Source organism: Mustelus asterias, chromosome 10, assembly GCF_964213995.1.
Source record: "Mustelus asterias chromosome 10, sMusAst1.hap1.1, whole genome shotgun sequence".
NCBI lineage: Eukaryota > Metazoa > Chordata > Chondrichthyes > Carcharhiniformes > Triakidae > Mustelus > Mustelus asterias.
The window spans coordinates 87993661-88009623 of NC_135810.1; the positions used below are offsets into that span (position 1 = coordinate 87993661).

Below are 15963 nucleotides of genomic sequence, written 5' to 3' on the forward strand. Positions count from 1 at the left end.
TTTCCAAATGTCAGTGGGAGATCTATGTGGTGTTTTCCAATCTGCATCAAGCTGGTTACTGGCGCTCTTTTCAGATGAGTCATGAACTTTATTCATTACTGGGCCAATGAAGCCAGCCAGGGTGAGCGAGCCAGAGACTTTGCTGCAATGGCTGTGTTCCCCCACTTCCAAGGTGCCATAGACTGCACACAAGTGGTCTTAAAGGTGCCAGTGGGTGAGCTAGGTGCTTGCATCCACAGAAAGAGCTTCCCCCCCCCTGAACATCCAGATCGCTTGCAATCAAAAGGCACAGATACTGGGTCAGGCAGCTTGGCAGCTCCTATGATGCACACGTCCTGTGATACTCAAAGCTACCAAAGCTTTTTATCGCTCCAGCTCATTCGGATGGTTGGCTCCTGGGTGACAAAGGCTCTCCCCTAAAAAGGAGGCTCTTGGCGCCACTCAGACACACCCATGGACAGAAGCAGAGGATATAAATGAAGTCATACCTTTGCAAGGCTGGTAATTAAGAGAACCATTGGGCTGCTCAAGATGAGGTTCCACTGCCTGGACTGATCATGGGGAGCACGGCAATGTCCTCTAGAGCATGTCTTGCTTATTGTTGTTGTGTATCTGCATCCTACATAATCTGGCTCTATGAAGAGGGGACTCATTGGAGGATGAAGACAGGAAGGCAGCTCTCCAGGGTGATATATAGGGGGCATGGTTAGTAAGTTTGCGGATGACACCATGATTGGTGGCATAGTGGACAGCAAAGAAAGTTATCTCCAATTGCAACAGGATCTTGATCAATTGGGCCAGTGGGCTGACGAATGGCAGATGGAGTTTAATTTAGACAAATGTGAGGTGATACATTTTGGTAGATTGAACCAGGGCAGGACTTACTCAGTTAATGGTAGGGCATTGGGGAGAGTTTCAGAACAAAGAGATCAAGGTGTACATGTTCATAGCTCCTTGAAAGTGGAGTCACAGGTGGACAGAGTGGTGAAGGAGGCATTCAGCCTGCTTGGTTTCATTGATCAGAACATTGAATACAGGAGTTGGGACGTCTTGTTGAAGTTGTACAAGACATTGGTAAGGCCACACTTGGAATACTGTGTGCAATTCTGGTCACCTTATTATAGAAAGGATATTATTAAACTAGAAAGAGTGCAGAAAAGATTTACTAGGATGCTACTGGGACCTGATGGATTGAGTTATAAGGAGAGGCTGAATAGACTGGGACTTTTTTCTCTGGAGCGTAGAAGGCTGAGGGGTGATTTTATAGAGGTCTATAAAATAATGAGGGGCATCGACAAGGTAGATAGTCAATATCTTTTCCCAAAGGTAGGGGAGTCTAAAACTAGAGGGCATATGTTTAAGGTGAGAGGGGAGAGATACAAAAGTGTCCAGAGGGGCAATTTTTTCACACTGAGGGTGGTGAGTGTCTGGAACAAGCTTCCGGAGGTAGTAGTAGAGGTGGGAACAATTTTATCGTTTAAAAGCATTTGAATAGTTACATGGGTACGATGGGTATAGAGGGATATGGGTCAAATGCGGGCAAGTGGGACTAGCTTAGGGGTTTTTAAAAAAAGGGCGGTATGGACGAGTTGGGCCGAAGGGCCTGTTTCCATGCTGCAAACCTCTATGACTCTATGACTCCAGTGATGGGTCTGGTCAGGAGCCGGGGGGGGGGGGGGCTGAGAATAAGGAAATGGCTGCAGAAGTGAGGAACCTTGTGGGAGGCGGGAAACTATAGCGGCCTTGATTCTCCTTTCTTTCATGGCATGGTTTGAAAGGGAGGGAAGAATGACGCCTCCTTACTGAACATTTCTGATGAGGCCATCCTGTGATCCTGATGCCAGGGAACGACCTATGAAATCAGGTATACAGCCCTTTCCATCTGTCACAAGCCACTCCCATGCCCAACATCTGTAAAAAACATAAAGCGCATTCAGACCATGAAACATAAGCCATCTTTACATGGTGGTCATGTTTATACAATTTGAACATTGAACACATATCAGCTGAAGTTATATCACCCGTGACAACCCCCCTTGTGTTTATAGAGCTTCTACATGTGAGTTCTGTGTCTTGGTGTCTCCCAGCCCCCTCACTGACAGCAGCTTTAGAGGCAGCTGTTAACTGATGTGCTGTCTCCCCTGGTGACCTAGACTGATGCCTCCGGCCAGGAGAGTCTGTGCAGGCACCACCTGGGAAGGACTATCCAGCGCCATGCCCGGGCACTCAAAGAACAAACAAAGAACAATACAGCACAGGAACAGGCCCTTCGGCCCTCCAAGCCCGCGCCGCTCCCCGGTCCAGGATTGAATCCTGAATCCAGGATCCCCGCCCAATTTTCCAGCCTATCTACATACCAATATCCTATCCACCGAGCTGTCCCTCACAGCTACGATGCTTTGTTCATTACAACCTATTAACTCACCCCCACCCCCCCATTCCAGACCATGTGATCTCCAGGGAGAGGCGAAAACCCAGAGTGAAAAACCCCAGGGCCAATATGGGGAAAAGAAAATCTGGGAAATTCCTCTCCGACCCCCTGAGGCGATCGAAACAAGTCCAGGAGATCACAATGGCCCCGATCGGAAAATGCTTCCCAACCCTAGTCATTTCCACTTCCACGAACACCATATGAATTCCCTGCCCCCGAGACAGGTTCCCAACTATCCGCAGTCTCGCTCTGTACTGGCACCAGCAAGATGATCATAGAATGAAGCCTTGAAACGAGAAACCAGGAACAATTAGCCCGCGCCGCTCTCTGGTCCAAACTAGACCACTCTTTTGTATCCCTCCATTCCCACTCCGTTCATATAGCTGTCTAGATAAGTCTTAAATAAGTCTTCATCATCGCAGCCTCATTAGAGGCCACAAGCACGGGCAGAGGAGCTGCTGCCTTTGTCTGTCTGGACTGTCCTGAGAGGAGCACAGTAAGAAGTTTGACAACACCGGCTTAAAGTCCAACAGGTTTATTTGGTAGCAAAAGCCACACAAGCTTTCGGAGCTCCAAGCCCCTTCTTCACTCACCTGAAGAAGGGGCTTGGAGCTCCGAAAGCTTGTGTGGCTTTTGCTACCAAATAAACCTGTTGGACTTTAACCTGGTGTTGTCAAACTTCTTACTGTGTTTACCCCAGTCCAACGCCGGCATCTCCACATCCTGAGAGGAGCTCACAGATGCGACATGCAACACATCCACCAACATGATGTTGGTTTGAACCTCACTGCTCACCATTGATGGATGGGCACCTAACAAAAAGACGAGATGCTTCATCCATCCCTCACAATGACAGTGAGCTGCTGAGGTTACTGACAGTGTGGGGGCCTGCTGGTCTAAGCGCAATCCCTGAAACCCCTGATTCTGGAGCTGGAGCTGCTTCTCCCTGGCAGTCATGACTCTCTGTGAAGGAGGCTGTGTGCTCAGAACTCTGTGTCACTGCAATGCTTTCGTTCTACATGGACCCCTCCATGACAGAGACCGTGACACACAGATTCTCAGGGATCTCCGTCGGATCTCCCCACGCATCCCACTGGACATCCAGCATCTGTCACCTGCAGGACGACTCCAGAGGCTCATTTGCCTCAGACCCAGCCTGGTCCTGGTCTCCAGCAATCCTCCTTGCCGACGTTCTGGGCAATCTCTGCCAGTTCCTCATGCGGGTCTGGTGTGTCCTCACCACTGTACACTACCATCTGAGCCGACGCGGCATTGCTCACCGACGTGCCCATATCTGAGCTGGCGCTTGGTTCAACGAGAGAATGTGACGTGGGTGCAACTGTCCGTGGCTCCTCCGCAGATGGCAAGGCAGGGTCCTTGGTGACTCTGAGGTCAACCTGCGTGAAATCGTGTCCAGGTTGCGATCGTGATTGTTTAAGTCTGCAGTAAGTCTGAGAATGCCACAGTGAGTTTCTTAAAGAAGTATTACAGGCCACGCTGCAGTGTGGCGACTATTCTTAGCTTTTCCTAGATTTCCTAAGGGAACATTATAACGACAGGTATATATTATAATGGCACACATACTGGGGACGCACAATGATATCACTAGTCTGTTCAAGAGAGAACAAATGCTGTTGAGTGAAGGATATGCTCCGTGACTATATCAAGAAGGAGCGACGTTTATTAGAAGTAACCAGTACAAGCTGCTTTTCATGAAATTACTCTACGTAATCCACTTTGGGTTACCAAAACATCACATGTTATTATGATGAATCAACGGCATCATTTGTCTCCTGACAAACTCAGCTTTTCACATTATGTATTACACATTGATGCAATGAATTCTCCATTGCAGCTTTGGCCTCAAATCGACATGTAATTTGCATAATTGTAAATTACTTATTTTAGTAGATGCATTCACTATTAAAAGGTTAAATACAAAATATCAATCAGTTAATTTAACTCTGTGTTTTGTGATGTGGAAATTAAAATGGTAATGAGGAAAAATGCACAGGATCAGCATTTATCTCAGCTTCAGTGATCTGAGAATGAAGTAAAAATTAAGTTCATTATTCTGACGTGATTAAATTAGGTCACTCAACATGTATCAAAAGTTATGTTTTCACTGCTTTCCACTGCCTCCATTGATGTGAGAAACATTATATTGAGATATAGAAAAGTAATTGGACATTTTCTTCCCTGCAGCCACCTACCAGCATGCCCGCCTTGGAATTGGGGCGAGCAAAGCTCGCAGATCGGAATTCTCCATTGGTCTCGGGGCAGGATTTTACCTGAGCGACGTTGTAAAATCCCGGCCCACATATATCAAGAGTTATTGCATGGAATTACATAGAATACACGGCATGGAAACAGGCCATTCAGCCCAGCCAGTTCATGTCAGCATTTATGCTCCACTTGATTCCCTTTTTGCTCTGCACCTACTGCTGTTCTTTGCCATTCTCACTCTCTCTATACCTGCTCAGAGTCCCTGAGACTGAAAGTCGGCAATAACCAAAACATCTGCCTCTGCCTTTGGATTTCAGATGTTCAACCGAAGACATGCGTTTCATTGGTGTCGGTCTCCTTTATTGTCGGACAGAGCTCATAGAAGATCATATGACTCTCTTCACTCCATTTACATTAAATTAAAGAGACAGTTTAAAATATAACCATTTTGTAAGACTTCACATTCATAACACCAGCTCTCTATAAAATGAAAAATGACTACAGTAATCATTTTCTACAACACTTTAAACATCTTAGCAATGAACTTACTGAAGAAAGTACAAGTAATACTGTCGCTTATTATCACATTTCAACATTAAACAGTCTGTCTTGGTAGCATTATCAGCCTTAACCCATCACAGCCAATCTCTTGTGGCAATTGGGATTAAAGTTCAGCACATGAATTCTTGCAATTCCAACTCTCTTCGGAATGAAACTTTGTTTTATACTGGTGGCTTCACTTTGCCTTTCATCACAGCAGAACTCCTTTCTAATTTCAAGTAGGTTTTACAGATTTTCCATGCCCTGGGATAGAAAATTGTGCTTTTAGTTGGGTCTGGTTAACTTTCTCAAAATAACCTCATTGATTTCTGACAATTGCTCTGGAATCAAAAGCTTTGCTTTTGCTTCTTGTTAACACCAGATACAACCTTTCATTAGAGTGTTGACCATTTAACACTCTGTTCCAACCACTCTGTTCAGGTTCTAACTCTCTGAGGGTAATTTTCCCCAAAGAAAATCAGGGTCCAACGGTCAGGAAAACAGAAGGTTTTCCCACCCTTTTATGGGAAAGCTGAGTATCATGAATTTACGGCAATCTGTGCAATACAGAGGCCGTCAGGCGATTCACACCAGTGAGGAGGACGGAGCCTAAACCCGCTACAGAGGCCGGCAGCAGAGTGTTCAGGGGGTCATCGGGCTTGTGCCGATCTCCCAGATCGGTTGACATCCCCACCCTCAATTGCCAACCTCCCAATCGCAGGCCTCGACTGCCCCATCCTGGACATCGCCAGCCTCCCAATCACACTCCCCGCCCACCCGATCGACAGCCTCAAAACCCGATCTCTGGTCCCAAAACCTTCCCGTTGCCTCCCCCATCTGGCTCTGCCCCCCTGAGGCCCTGCCCACAAGAGGCCCCACCCCTTGGCACGGCCTGGTGCCCAGTGGGCACTGCCGGTGTGCCAGGCTGGCAGTGCCAGGATGACTGGGATCCTGGGCTGGCAGTGCTAGGCTGGCACTGCCCAAGGGGTACTGCCCCATGCCACCTCCCGGGGGGTTTCAATGGCCATTATGTGTGGTCCCTGTTGCTGGGGGACTAGCTGTGTTCCTTGTTGATGGGAACCTTCACCAGCAAGGTTGGAGAGCCAAGTGAGCTCGGACAATAGTGTCCAGAGCTCCATAAAGGCATTTAAATGAGTTGCTGAATATTTAAAACTGCTTTGTACCGTTGCCCATTGTTCCCCAGTGCGAGGCTGATTACATTTTTAAAATATGGCCGAGGAGAATTGCCACCTGCTGCCCGCCAGGCAGAAAGCTGATTTTTTGAGTCTCGTTTAAATTTCCTGCCCCACTATGCTGGTCGAGTAGCGTAGTGGGGTGGGAAAATCGCACCCAATCTCCAAACTCTAACGACTACAGGATTTTTAATGTCCAAATTGGCAAAGAAAATCTCAGCCAGCCATTCTGAACAGTCCTCCTGCTGTTTAAATGTATGATTACCATTCTCCTTAAATTCATCCCCAGTAATCTTTCAGTGCTCTTATCCAGAAAATATATTCAATTGCATATTTCTTTCTTCTGTTGGGACCTTGCTAAGATTATGTTGATGATCAGATAAAAAAAAACTGATACTTTTTTTTGTCAGTTTATGAATTCTTTTAAATTATGCTTGTTTGTTGTTTTCCCACTCAGCGCAGGTTTTGTCAATTTCTTTTGTTGCAAGAGCAATCACTTCACCATTTTGAAGTTTTAATTTGCACTCAAGATCACAAATTGTTTCTCGTAGTTCCATGGTAACAGTGTTAATTGTAACAGAGTCATTTGGTTTTAGGATACTGCTTTCTTTTGTTCCATCACTGTCACATCACATCGGTGAGGTTTACAACACGTTTTGACCAGGGGGTGCACAAGTATGTTAGGCCACCTGGGGGAGAGGGACATGCCCTAGCAGTACCCTGGCACAGCACCCTGACACTGTCCCTGGCACCCTGACACTGCCCAGACACAGCCCTGGCACTGTATGCTGGCACAACCCCCTGGCATCCTTACACTTCCCCAGCATTACACCCTGACACTGCCCTGGCACCCTGACACTGCCCCAGACACAGCCCTGGCACTGTATGCTGGCACAACCCCCTGGCATCCTTACACTTCCCCAGCATTACACCCTGACACTGCCCTGGCACATTAGCATTTTCCCTTGGCACTCCACCTGGCACTGCTCTTGGCAAATGCCAGGATGCTGGGGCAATGCCAGGGTGCAGTGCTAAGGTGCCAGGGGCAGTGAGAGAGTGCCAGGGCCAGTGCCAGGATGTCAGGGCCACTGTCAGGTTGGGGTTCCTTAGGGGAGCTCCAAAAGGGATGTTCCCCATGTCCATGGTGATGGGGGTTCCTCATGTACATGGGGGTTTCTCATCAGAGCTGCATTGCCCGTGTGGGGTGGTCTCCATGTACATGGCAGGGAGGGGGTGGTTCCTCTTTTTTTTAAACCAGAGATTGGGGTGCCTTTTTTAAAAGGCACCCCGATCTCTGAAAACCCAAGACTACTGGCTTTGGGACAGGTACTGATGTTGTTGTGACTACAATATAAGACAAAGTGCCACTTACCCCTCCTCCCCCGAATATTACATAAATGTTATGCCAGCCACGCATTTTTGAAGTGATATTGATCAGATAACTCATGATTGATGAGTTACAGTTCTTGACAAATGGAGTATTTATAATACATCATGGGTCATGTGTGAAAACATAAGTTACATCTAAAATGATTCAAGAAGACAGAAACCGAAGGTTTTTTCAAGTAGTAAATGGAAAATGAATTTTTTGTCTATATAGGTTTAAACCCTGAGTTTGTGGGGAGGCTGGAGGATTTTGTATGTCTTTCAGATTCATGTTGCTTTCATGGTTATTACAACTTCCAATGGTTTAATTTAATTATACCACTTCCCGACTAGAAATTTGAAAGAAAATCTTCATTGACTATTGGTTACCACTTTGCCTGAATATCCAGATCTCTTTCGACACAGGGAATGGGAGGGGCTGGTTTGAAAGGATCAGAAAGGCAACTCCTTGAGGAAGGAAAACGACTCAGTTGCAAACTAAGGTAGGGGAAATCAGCACCCACTGCCATAAGCAGTTAGAGAGACAGGTGGAACATTACGTGACTGAGGAAGATCTAGACACTGTAGAAAGCCTGCCTGCTTTGGCAGAATTGGATGTGAAACCTGGAGTAGAGGTTCAGCAAAGCTATTGACTCATTGCCATGGGTAAAGCTCCAGGTGCTGCTGCTATACCATCATCAATCAGCACTCCTGCAGCATCTGCATGAACCTCTCTGTCGGAGGGAGGGGGCAGTGTCCCAGGATCTGTGTGCTGCAAAGATTGTGACCCCGTACAAGAACAAGGATGACAACAGCAAAAACAACAATGATCAAGGCATTCTGGGGAAAATATATACCCGTGTTTCCCTTGTCAAACTGTATATTCTGGCTGAACGTATCTATCCCAAATCCCAGTGTGGATTCAGAACAGGTAGATCTACAATTGACATGATCTTCTCTGTCTGACAGGCAACAGAGGGATGCCATAAACAAAGAAGACCACTATATATATTGCCTTCATTGATCTCAGCAAAGCATTTTCTGAGCAGTGGCAGTCTATTTAAGCTTCTGGAGAAAGCTGACTGCTCGCTGAAGCTGCTGAATGTGAACTCCTGTTTCAATGACAGCATGATGGTGTTGTGGAGCAGATTATTACACAAAATAATCTCAGGAGTCTCAGATATAGAATGATCGTTTATTTGCTGACATGTTGGGAGAGCACTGCCTCAGAGAATGACTCTGAAGCTGGACCCTACCCAACTGAGAACTCATTGGACATTTATACTTTGAGAAGCACGTAGGCAGTACATTGCGTAAATTCCAACATTGCCTGTTTTAGATTAACATTAAACACATACTCTTCTGTTTGCAGGTTTTCACAAGGCAGGGTGCTTGCTACCCTGAGCATTACCTGTCTTCCCCATCTCTCAGAGGCTCCGCCTAATCACTCCCTAGTGCCTGTTACAACCAGACTTGGCCTTGTACTGCTAAAGGTCTTTGAGGAGTACAGAGATCACCAGGTATTCAAGCTACTGATATGGACCCTGAAGCCATCTGAACTTTACTGATATTAGCTGGCTGTTTAACCATGTAAATATCCAGCAAGCGATGTTGTGCGTCTTTGCCACATCAGCATATTAGCTGGGTGCTGTCTTTTACCCTGAGTATGGAATTTTACTTAGCCTTTCTGAAAACAATTATATAGTTTCAAAACCCTCTAAAAGTCCATTTAATAAAGTACATAGATTCCCAAGTCCCTTTTGACGTGATCATTTAACCGCTATAAATATCCCTTGATAAACCATACACAATATCTTCACTAATGAATTGTTGTCATAAAGCATATTCATTATTTTCCTCTTACAGTGGGTTAGGTCGGTTATGACAGGACGACATCGGAGCCCTTTAGATACGCAGTGGGGATAAACAGGATTGTGGCCTTGCATATTCTTCTCCTTGCTGCTGTCATATCTTTTCGGGTCATCTACAGAGGATGTCTATATCCATACCAGTGTGGAGTTGCCAGCGTTGGACTTGGGTGGGCACAGTAAGAAATCTCACACCACCAGGCTAAAGTCCATCAGGTGAAGGAGCAGGAGCTCTGAAAGCTCGTGATTCCAAATAAACCTGTTGGACTTTAACCTGGTGTTGTGAGACTTCTTATTATATCCATCCTAGAACTGGCGCAAAGCTGTATAGACTTGCTCATCTGAAATTCATGGTTGAGGTGCAACATATCTTCATCAGAGGGCTGCTCTACGTTCATGATGCCAATTGAGCATTCCATTATGAGGAATGCTGTCAACAACAATTGGACAGAATCCCTCACCGCAAAGAGTTTTGGTTTGACCATCAGCATTGGGAAGACTAAAATCATTGTCTAAGATGTTGCCATGTCACCATCTATCAGCATTGTTAAGTGCTGCTGGAGGTTGTTAATAGCTTCACATATCTGGACTCCACAATCACCAGCAATCTGTCACACGAAATCAACACATGCATTGCAAAAACTGCAGCTGTTATGTCCAAGCTGAGTCAGAGAGTGTGGAACAGCAGCAGCCTGACTGAGAACACCAAACTGAACGTTTACCGAATCTGTGGACTCAGAGCTTTCCTCTATGTGAGTGAAACCTGAACGACATATGCCAGGCAGGAGAAAAGGATGAAGTTTCCACTTTCGCTGTCTCAGACATATCCTTGGCATTTCTTGGCATGGCAAGGCCAACAACTCAGATGGCCTGGAGCTTGCTAATGCCATCAGCATGCACTCATTGCTCAGCAGATGACAAATGCATTGATTCAGCCACATTCATCGGATGGATGATAGCCATATAACCAAAGACCTTCTGTAAGGGGAACTGGCCACTGGATCACCAACTCTTGGGCATCCAGAGTTGGCAACAAGAACACCTATCTGCAGGAGTTATAAAGTTGATGGACATTGAAGAGTCACTGATGGCCGTGAACTCTGAAGATTGACTGGTTGGAGGGACTTTGGAAGAAGTAAGTAGAAGTGAAAGTTAGGCTGGCGGAGAAGAGGGAGCAGAGATAACGGAGGCCAGCAAATCCTGCACCTTTTCAGCTTGCTGTCTCCCTGGGCAGCAGATACTGCCATGCCAAAGTGGCAGTCCTGAACAACGTCAGGTGATGCTTAACACAGAGTTGACAAACATGACACAAACCATCACCCTACTAGGTGGAAGGTTGTCACAATATATGTTAACCCTGATTTTGTTTGAAGATGGAAGGTTTCATATGGCTTAAAGGTTTATTTGTTTTCATGATTATTACAAACCCTCTACGGGTTTAGTTTAATTCTATCACTTCCTAACTTAGAAGACAAGAAAATCTTTGAAAAATAAATCTTCGTACAAGGCATGCAATGGGGAGGTGGTGACGCAGTTGTACTATCACTGGACCAATAATCCAGAGACCCAGGTTAATGATCTGGAGACCCGGGTTCGAATCCTACCATGGCTCAGGAGGGAGTTGTCCTGGGAGTCCTCAGCATTGACTCTGGACCCCATGAAGTCTCAAGGCACCGGGTCAAACATGTGCAAGGGAATCTCCTACTGATTAATACGTACCATTCCCCTCTGCTGATAAATTAGTACTCCTCCATCCTGAGAGTTACCATTGACCAGGAACTGAACTGGACTAGCCATAGCGGCACAGTGGCACAGTGGTGGCACACTGCTGCCTCACAGTGCCAGGGGATAGGGCCTGGGTGTGATTGTTGTCAGTGCAGGCTCAATCGGCCGAATGGCCTCCAGCACTATAGAGATTCTATGAATCTAAGATATAAATACCGTGGCTACCAGAGCAGATCTAAGGCCAGGCCAGTAAGTTACTCACCCCCTGACCTCCCAAAGCCTGTCCACTATCTCCAAGGCACAAATCAGGAGTGTAATGGATGGGTGCAGCTCAAACAACATTCAAGAAGCTCAACACCATCCAAGACAAAGCAGCCCATTTGATTGCTATCCCTTCCACAAACATTCAATCCCTCCACCACCGATGAACAGTGGCAGCAGTGCATACCATCTACAAGATGCACAGCAAGAACTCACCAAGATTCTTTAGACAGCACCTTCCAAACCCATGACCACTACCATCTAGAATAACAAGGGCAGCTGATGCCTGGTAAAACCACCACCTGGAAGTTCCCTCCGAACCACTCACCATCCTGACTTGGAAAGATATCGCCGTTTCTTCATTATCGATGGGTGAACATCCTGGAATTTCCTCCCTAACAGCACTGTGGGTGTACCTACACTTCAGGGACTTCATCAATTCAAGAAGGCGGCTCACCCCCAACTTCTCAAGGGCAACTATAGATGGGCAATAAATGCTGGCCTAGTCAGCGACGGCCACACCCTGTAAATGAATTTTTAAAATGCAAACCTTTTCAGAATTCATGCACTACCATTAGAAAGAATGAACATGAAAGTTACTTTTTTTTCTACTTAAATAAATATTTTTGTTTTAGTTTAAGTGGTTATTGTGGAGGAGTTACTGAACCTGGAAGTGTGATGGAGCTGAATGAACATACACACTCAAAGTGACAAGATTGCTGAAGCATCCCAAGTTAATGACCGTATCTCTGCCGGTGTTAATTGAGCTCAGTTCCCCGGCTCTGTCAAATTCAATTAGTTTTCCAAGGAGTGAAAGGTCTAGTTTAAGCACGGAATAGCATTCTACTCGGTTGATGTTTACATATTTTAAATTCAAGCGTTGCTGCATCCAGGGAACCATACTCATTTGGAATATGTGATGGTGCTTCTGCTCATATCCATTAACAACTGCTCCAGGGAAAGTGTATCAAATCTAGAGCTTGTTGTCAAATTATGTTTGCTTCATGGCTCAATTGTAAAAAATAAGTTGTAGCAATTTGTCACCACTCACAACTTCATCAGAGTTGGTACAGGGAAGTAAAAGGTACTTTATTAGCAGCAGATAAACTAAACCCTTCAAATATCGTTCAAGTTGTAAAATTAATAGTCATAAATGCAACAGCAACTGATGGTCTTAATGAAAATAGCATGTATTTTGTGCAACCAGGATATCATAGAATCATAGAATCCCTCCAGTCCAGAAAGAGGTCATTCGGCCCATCGAGTCTGTACCGACCCAGGCCCCATACCCGTAACCGCACACATTCACCCTGCTAAGTCCCTTGACACGAATTAGCATGGCCAATCAACCTAAAACCTGCACATCTTTGGAGTGTGAGAAGAAACCGGAGCACCCAAAGGAAACCCACACAAACACGGGGGGCGGCACTGTGGCACAGTGGTTAGCACTGCTGCCTCACAGCTTCAGGGGCCTGGGTTCGATTCCCGGCTTTGGTCAATGTCTGTGTGGAGTTCTCCCTATACCTGCGTGGGTTTCTTCCCACAGTCCAAAGATGTGCAGGTGAGGTGGATTGGTCGTGCTAAATTGCTCCTTAGTGTCAGGGGGACTAGCTAGGGTAAATGCATGGGGTTATGGGGATAGAACCTGGGTGGATTGTGGTCGGTGCAGACTCAATGGGCCGAATGGTCTCCTTCTGCACTGTAGGATTCTATGATAACTCCCGCTCACAGTAAACTTCCATCAGCAACAAAAGCAACAGAACTCCGGCCATGAATCTGCGCACTGTTCACAAGATAATTATGGGTGACAAAAGGCCCAGTTCATCTCACCCATCCCAGAATGAGATGCAAACATACATATTAGGCCATTCAGTCCCTTGAACGTGCTCCACCAATGACACAAGGGGCAGTAAATGATGGAACAAGCATGTAGCTGGATAGCAAAGCCAGGTCCTGCATGACAAGAATTCCCTGAGGTCCTTGTATTCTGAAAGTATGATAGTCAAGTTTAATGTGCACCCTGCTGGCACACAATCTGTGACTAATCAGAAAACAGGCTTCTCTTTAAGTGAATACTGCTGTACCCTCAGTCTTGTTCGGCAAGCTTTCAGAACAAAGCCACGAATGTCAGAAATAGTCTCAATTTATTATTAATTTTTACTGAAGATTTGCTACAGCAAACTCCAGCTATAATTAAATTGTATTAACTGCATAATTCATACATTTTACATTTAGGTAATTGCTTTATCCTACAGCTTTATCCTGTGAAATATTAAAAGGTCACAGTTCACACTTTGTGAATAAGTCGGTAAAACTGTGATTAACATTAATGATGATTCTTAGTCTCCCACTGTCAATTACTGTGTTTTTAAAATTTCCCCGATTAAACACTGCTAACATTTTCACCACCGAGATTGACTTGTCGGAGTTAATAAGCCTAACAGTATGAAGTGTAAAATTAGCAGAAGTGGAGACACAGCATATGGGTGTGCTGCTAGGAGTTGAGTTACTCCTCACCATAAAGATGCTACGCCTCATATTTATTTCCCAATTAGCTGAAAGCAGAAGTAAAAGGCAATAAAATTGCTCTAAACATATTATCGAAAGAAGAAACTTTGTCATTTGCAAACTTCATGTTGACTATTAAAAGCAATCTGCTTTGCATTAAACTTAAATCCTTCTCGACTTTCTGACTACAGCTAATCAAATTTACCCTTTCTTTGTGATCAGATTTTTCTGTTAATTGAAGTATTGACTACATGAGTCTATGTTGAATAAGAACAATTCATTAAATACAGCCAAAGCGAATGCAAGTCAATTATTAATAAAAGAAATAAATACGGATAGAAGAACTGCCTCGGAGTATCAATTATCACAAGTTATTGGCTTCCAAATTTTCTCAGTCACCTCAAATACAGGAGATGGAATAATAATTGCACAAGAGTGTACAGTTTTAAATTAATACGGGAATTCCCTCCATTGTTGTAACACGGAAGTTAGACTTTGAAATAAATACGCCTCTTCTGCTGATATCAAGTTTCGCAAAGATATCTTGCTATTCCCATCAGAACATGTCCCAGTATGAAACAGGTTTAAAGTGTGGAAATTAGATTTTTAACTCAGTCGACCATCGTTCACTCACATTGCGAACATCTATTTAAAGACCTGCAATTGGGATGTTCAGAATTTTTAATGTAACATATACTTATGCCAGAAAAATGTAAAATAAAGTAAAGTTTATTTATTGGTCACAAGGCTTACATTAACACTGCGATGAAGTTACTGTGAAATTCCCCTTGTATTCAAAGACAGAGCAGGTTTAAGTAATTTTTCTTTGAAGTTTTCAGAAAACTGCAACTAAATCAATCCCTGCTCCCCACTAACAGGGAACAGGCAGCCCAACCCTGCTAGAGGGAAGAGAGGCCATTGAGGTCCTCGGAAGGTTGTGGGTAATTGGCACCCTGGCCCTGGGGCACCAGTGCCGAAGGGGTGGGACCAGAGAGGAGTGGGGCCCATTGGGGGTGGGGCGTTTGGGGGCAATTGGTGGGGGTGGGGGAGGACCCACTGTCACTCTGCACTTGGGATGACTGGGAGAGGGAGTGAGGAGGTGATCAGGGCTGGCCATCAGGGTGCATGGGGGGTCGGGACTGTCTGGGGGGGAAAACGAGAGATCGGGGTTGGCTGCGTGAAGGTTGGGGCTGGCTGGAGTGGGGAGACATAAGGGCTGGCCCGGGGATGTCCAGGAGGCTAGCAATCAGGGGGTGTGAGGGGGGGAGGGGGGATGGCCAGTGATGGGAGGCTGGCAATGGGAGCCACTGTGCATGCGCCGATCTCCGCTCTGACAGATCGGCGCATGCACAGTGTCCCGCTCAGCGCCAAGCTGCTGGCCTCTCGGGCGGGAATAGGCCCCAACCCTAGATTTTGAGCGTGAATCACGCTGAGGCACTCTGTGATGTCGGACATTCATTCTGGAAATCACACCAAAACCAATGGGATTTACTCCCATTTTCCCGCATGTTGGGGACTTCAAATGTTTTGGGGAGAATTCTGGCCCATGGGGTAAGGTAAGATGGTAAAATGGGTGTAGAGGGATATGGGCCAACTGCGGGCAATTGGGACTAGCTTAGTGGTTTAAAAAAAAGGGCAGCATGGACAAGTTGGGCTAAAGGGCCTGTTTCCATGCTGTAAACCTCTATGACTCTATGACTCTATATGACATCAGGAAATGGCTGAAGGCACTGGATACAGAAAAGGCGATGGATCCTAACAAATCCTTGCTGTATACGGAAAGCCTGTGCTCGAGAACTGGCTGCGCTCCTGGCCAAGCTGTTCCCGTACAGCTATCACACTGGCA

General features: G+C 45.7%; 1 protein-coding gene across 10 annotated transcripts in view; it reads left to right on the forward strand.

Moving 5' to 3' along the window:
• Positions 1 to 15963, forward strand: part of sgcg (sarcoglycan, gamma) — a 485777-nt gene that overhangs the window by 362279 nt on the left and 107535 nt on the right. For 2 of the 10 annotated variants that reach the window (XM_078222140.1, XM_078222137.1), the window contains exon 6: positions 4637 to 5353. The exons of 6 other annotated variants lie outside the window; for them this stretch is intronic. In XM_078222140.1, the coding sequence (XP_078078266.1) occupies positions 4637 to 4923 (287 nt within the window). In that variant the 3' untranslated portion in view covers positions 4924 to 5353. Of the gene's footprint in view, positions 1 to 4636; positions 6790 to 15963 lie in introns of those variants that run through there. 2 more of the 10 variants (XM_078222139.1, XM_078222138.1) reach the window with 2 other exon arrangements.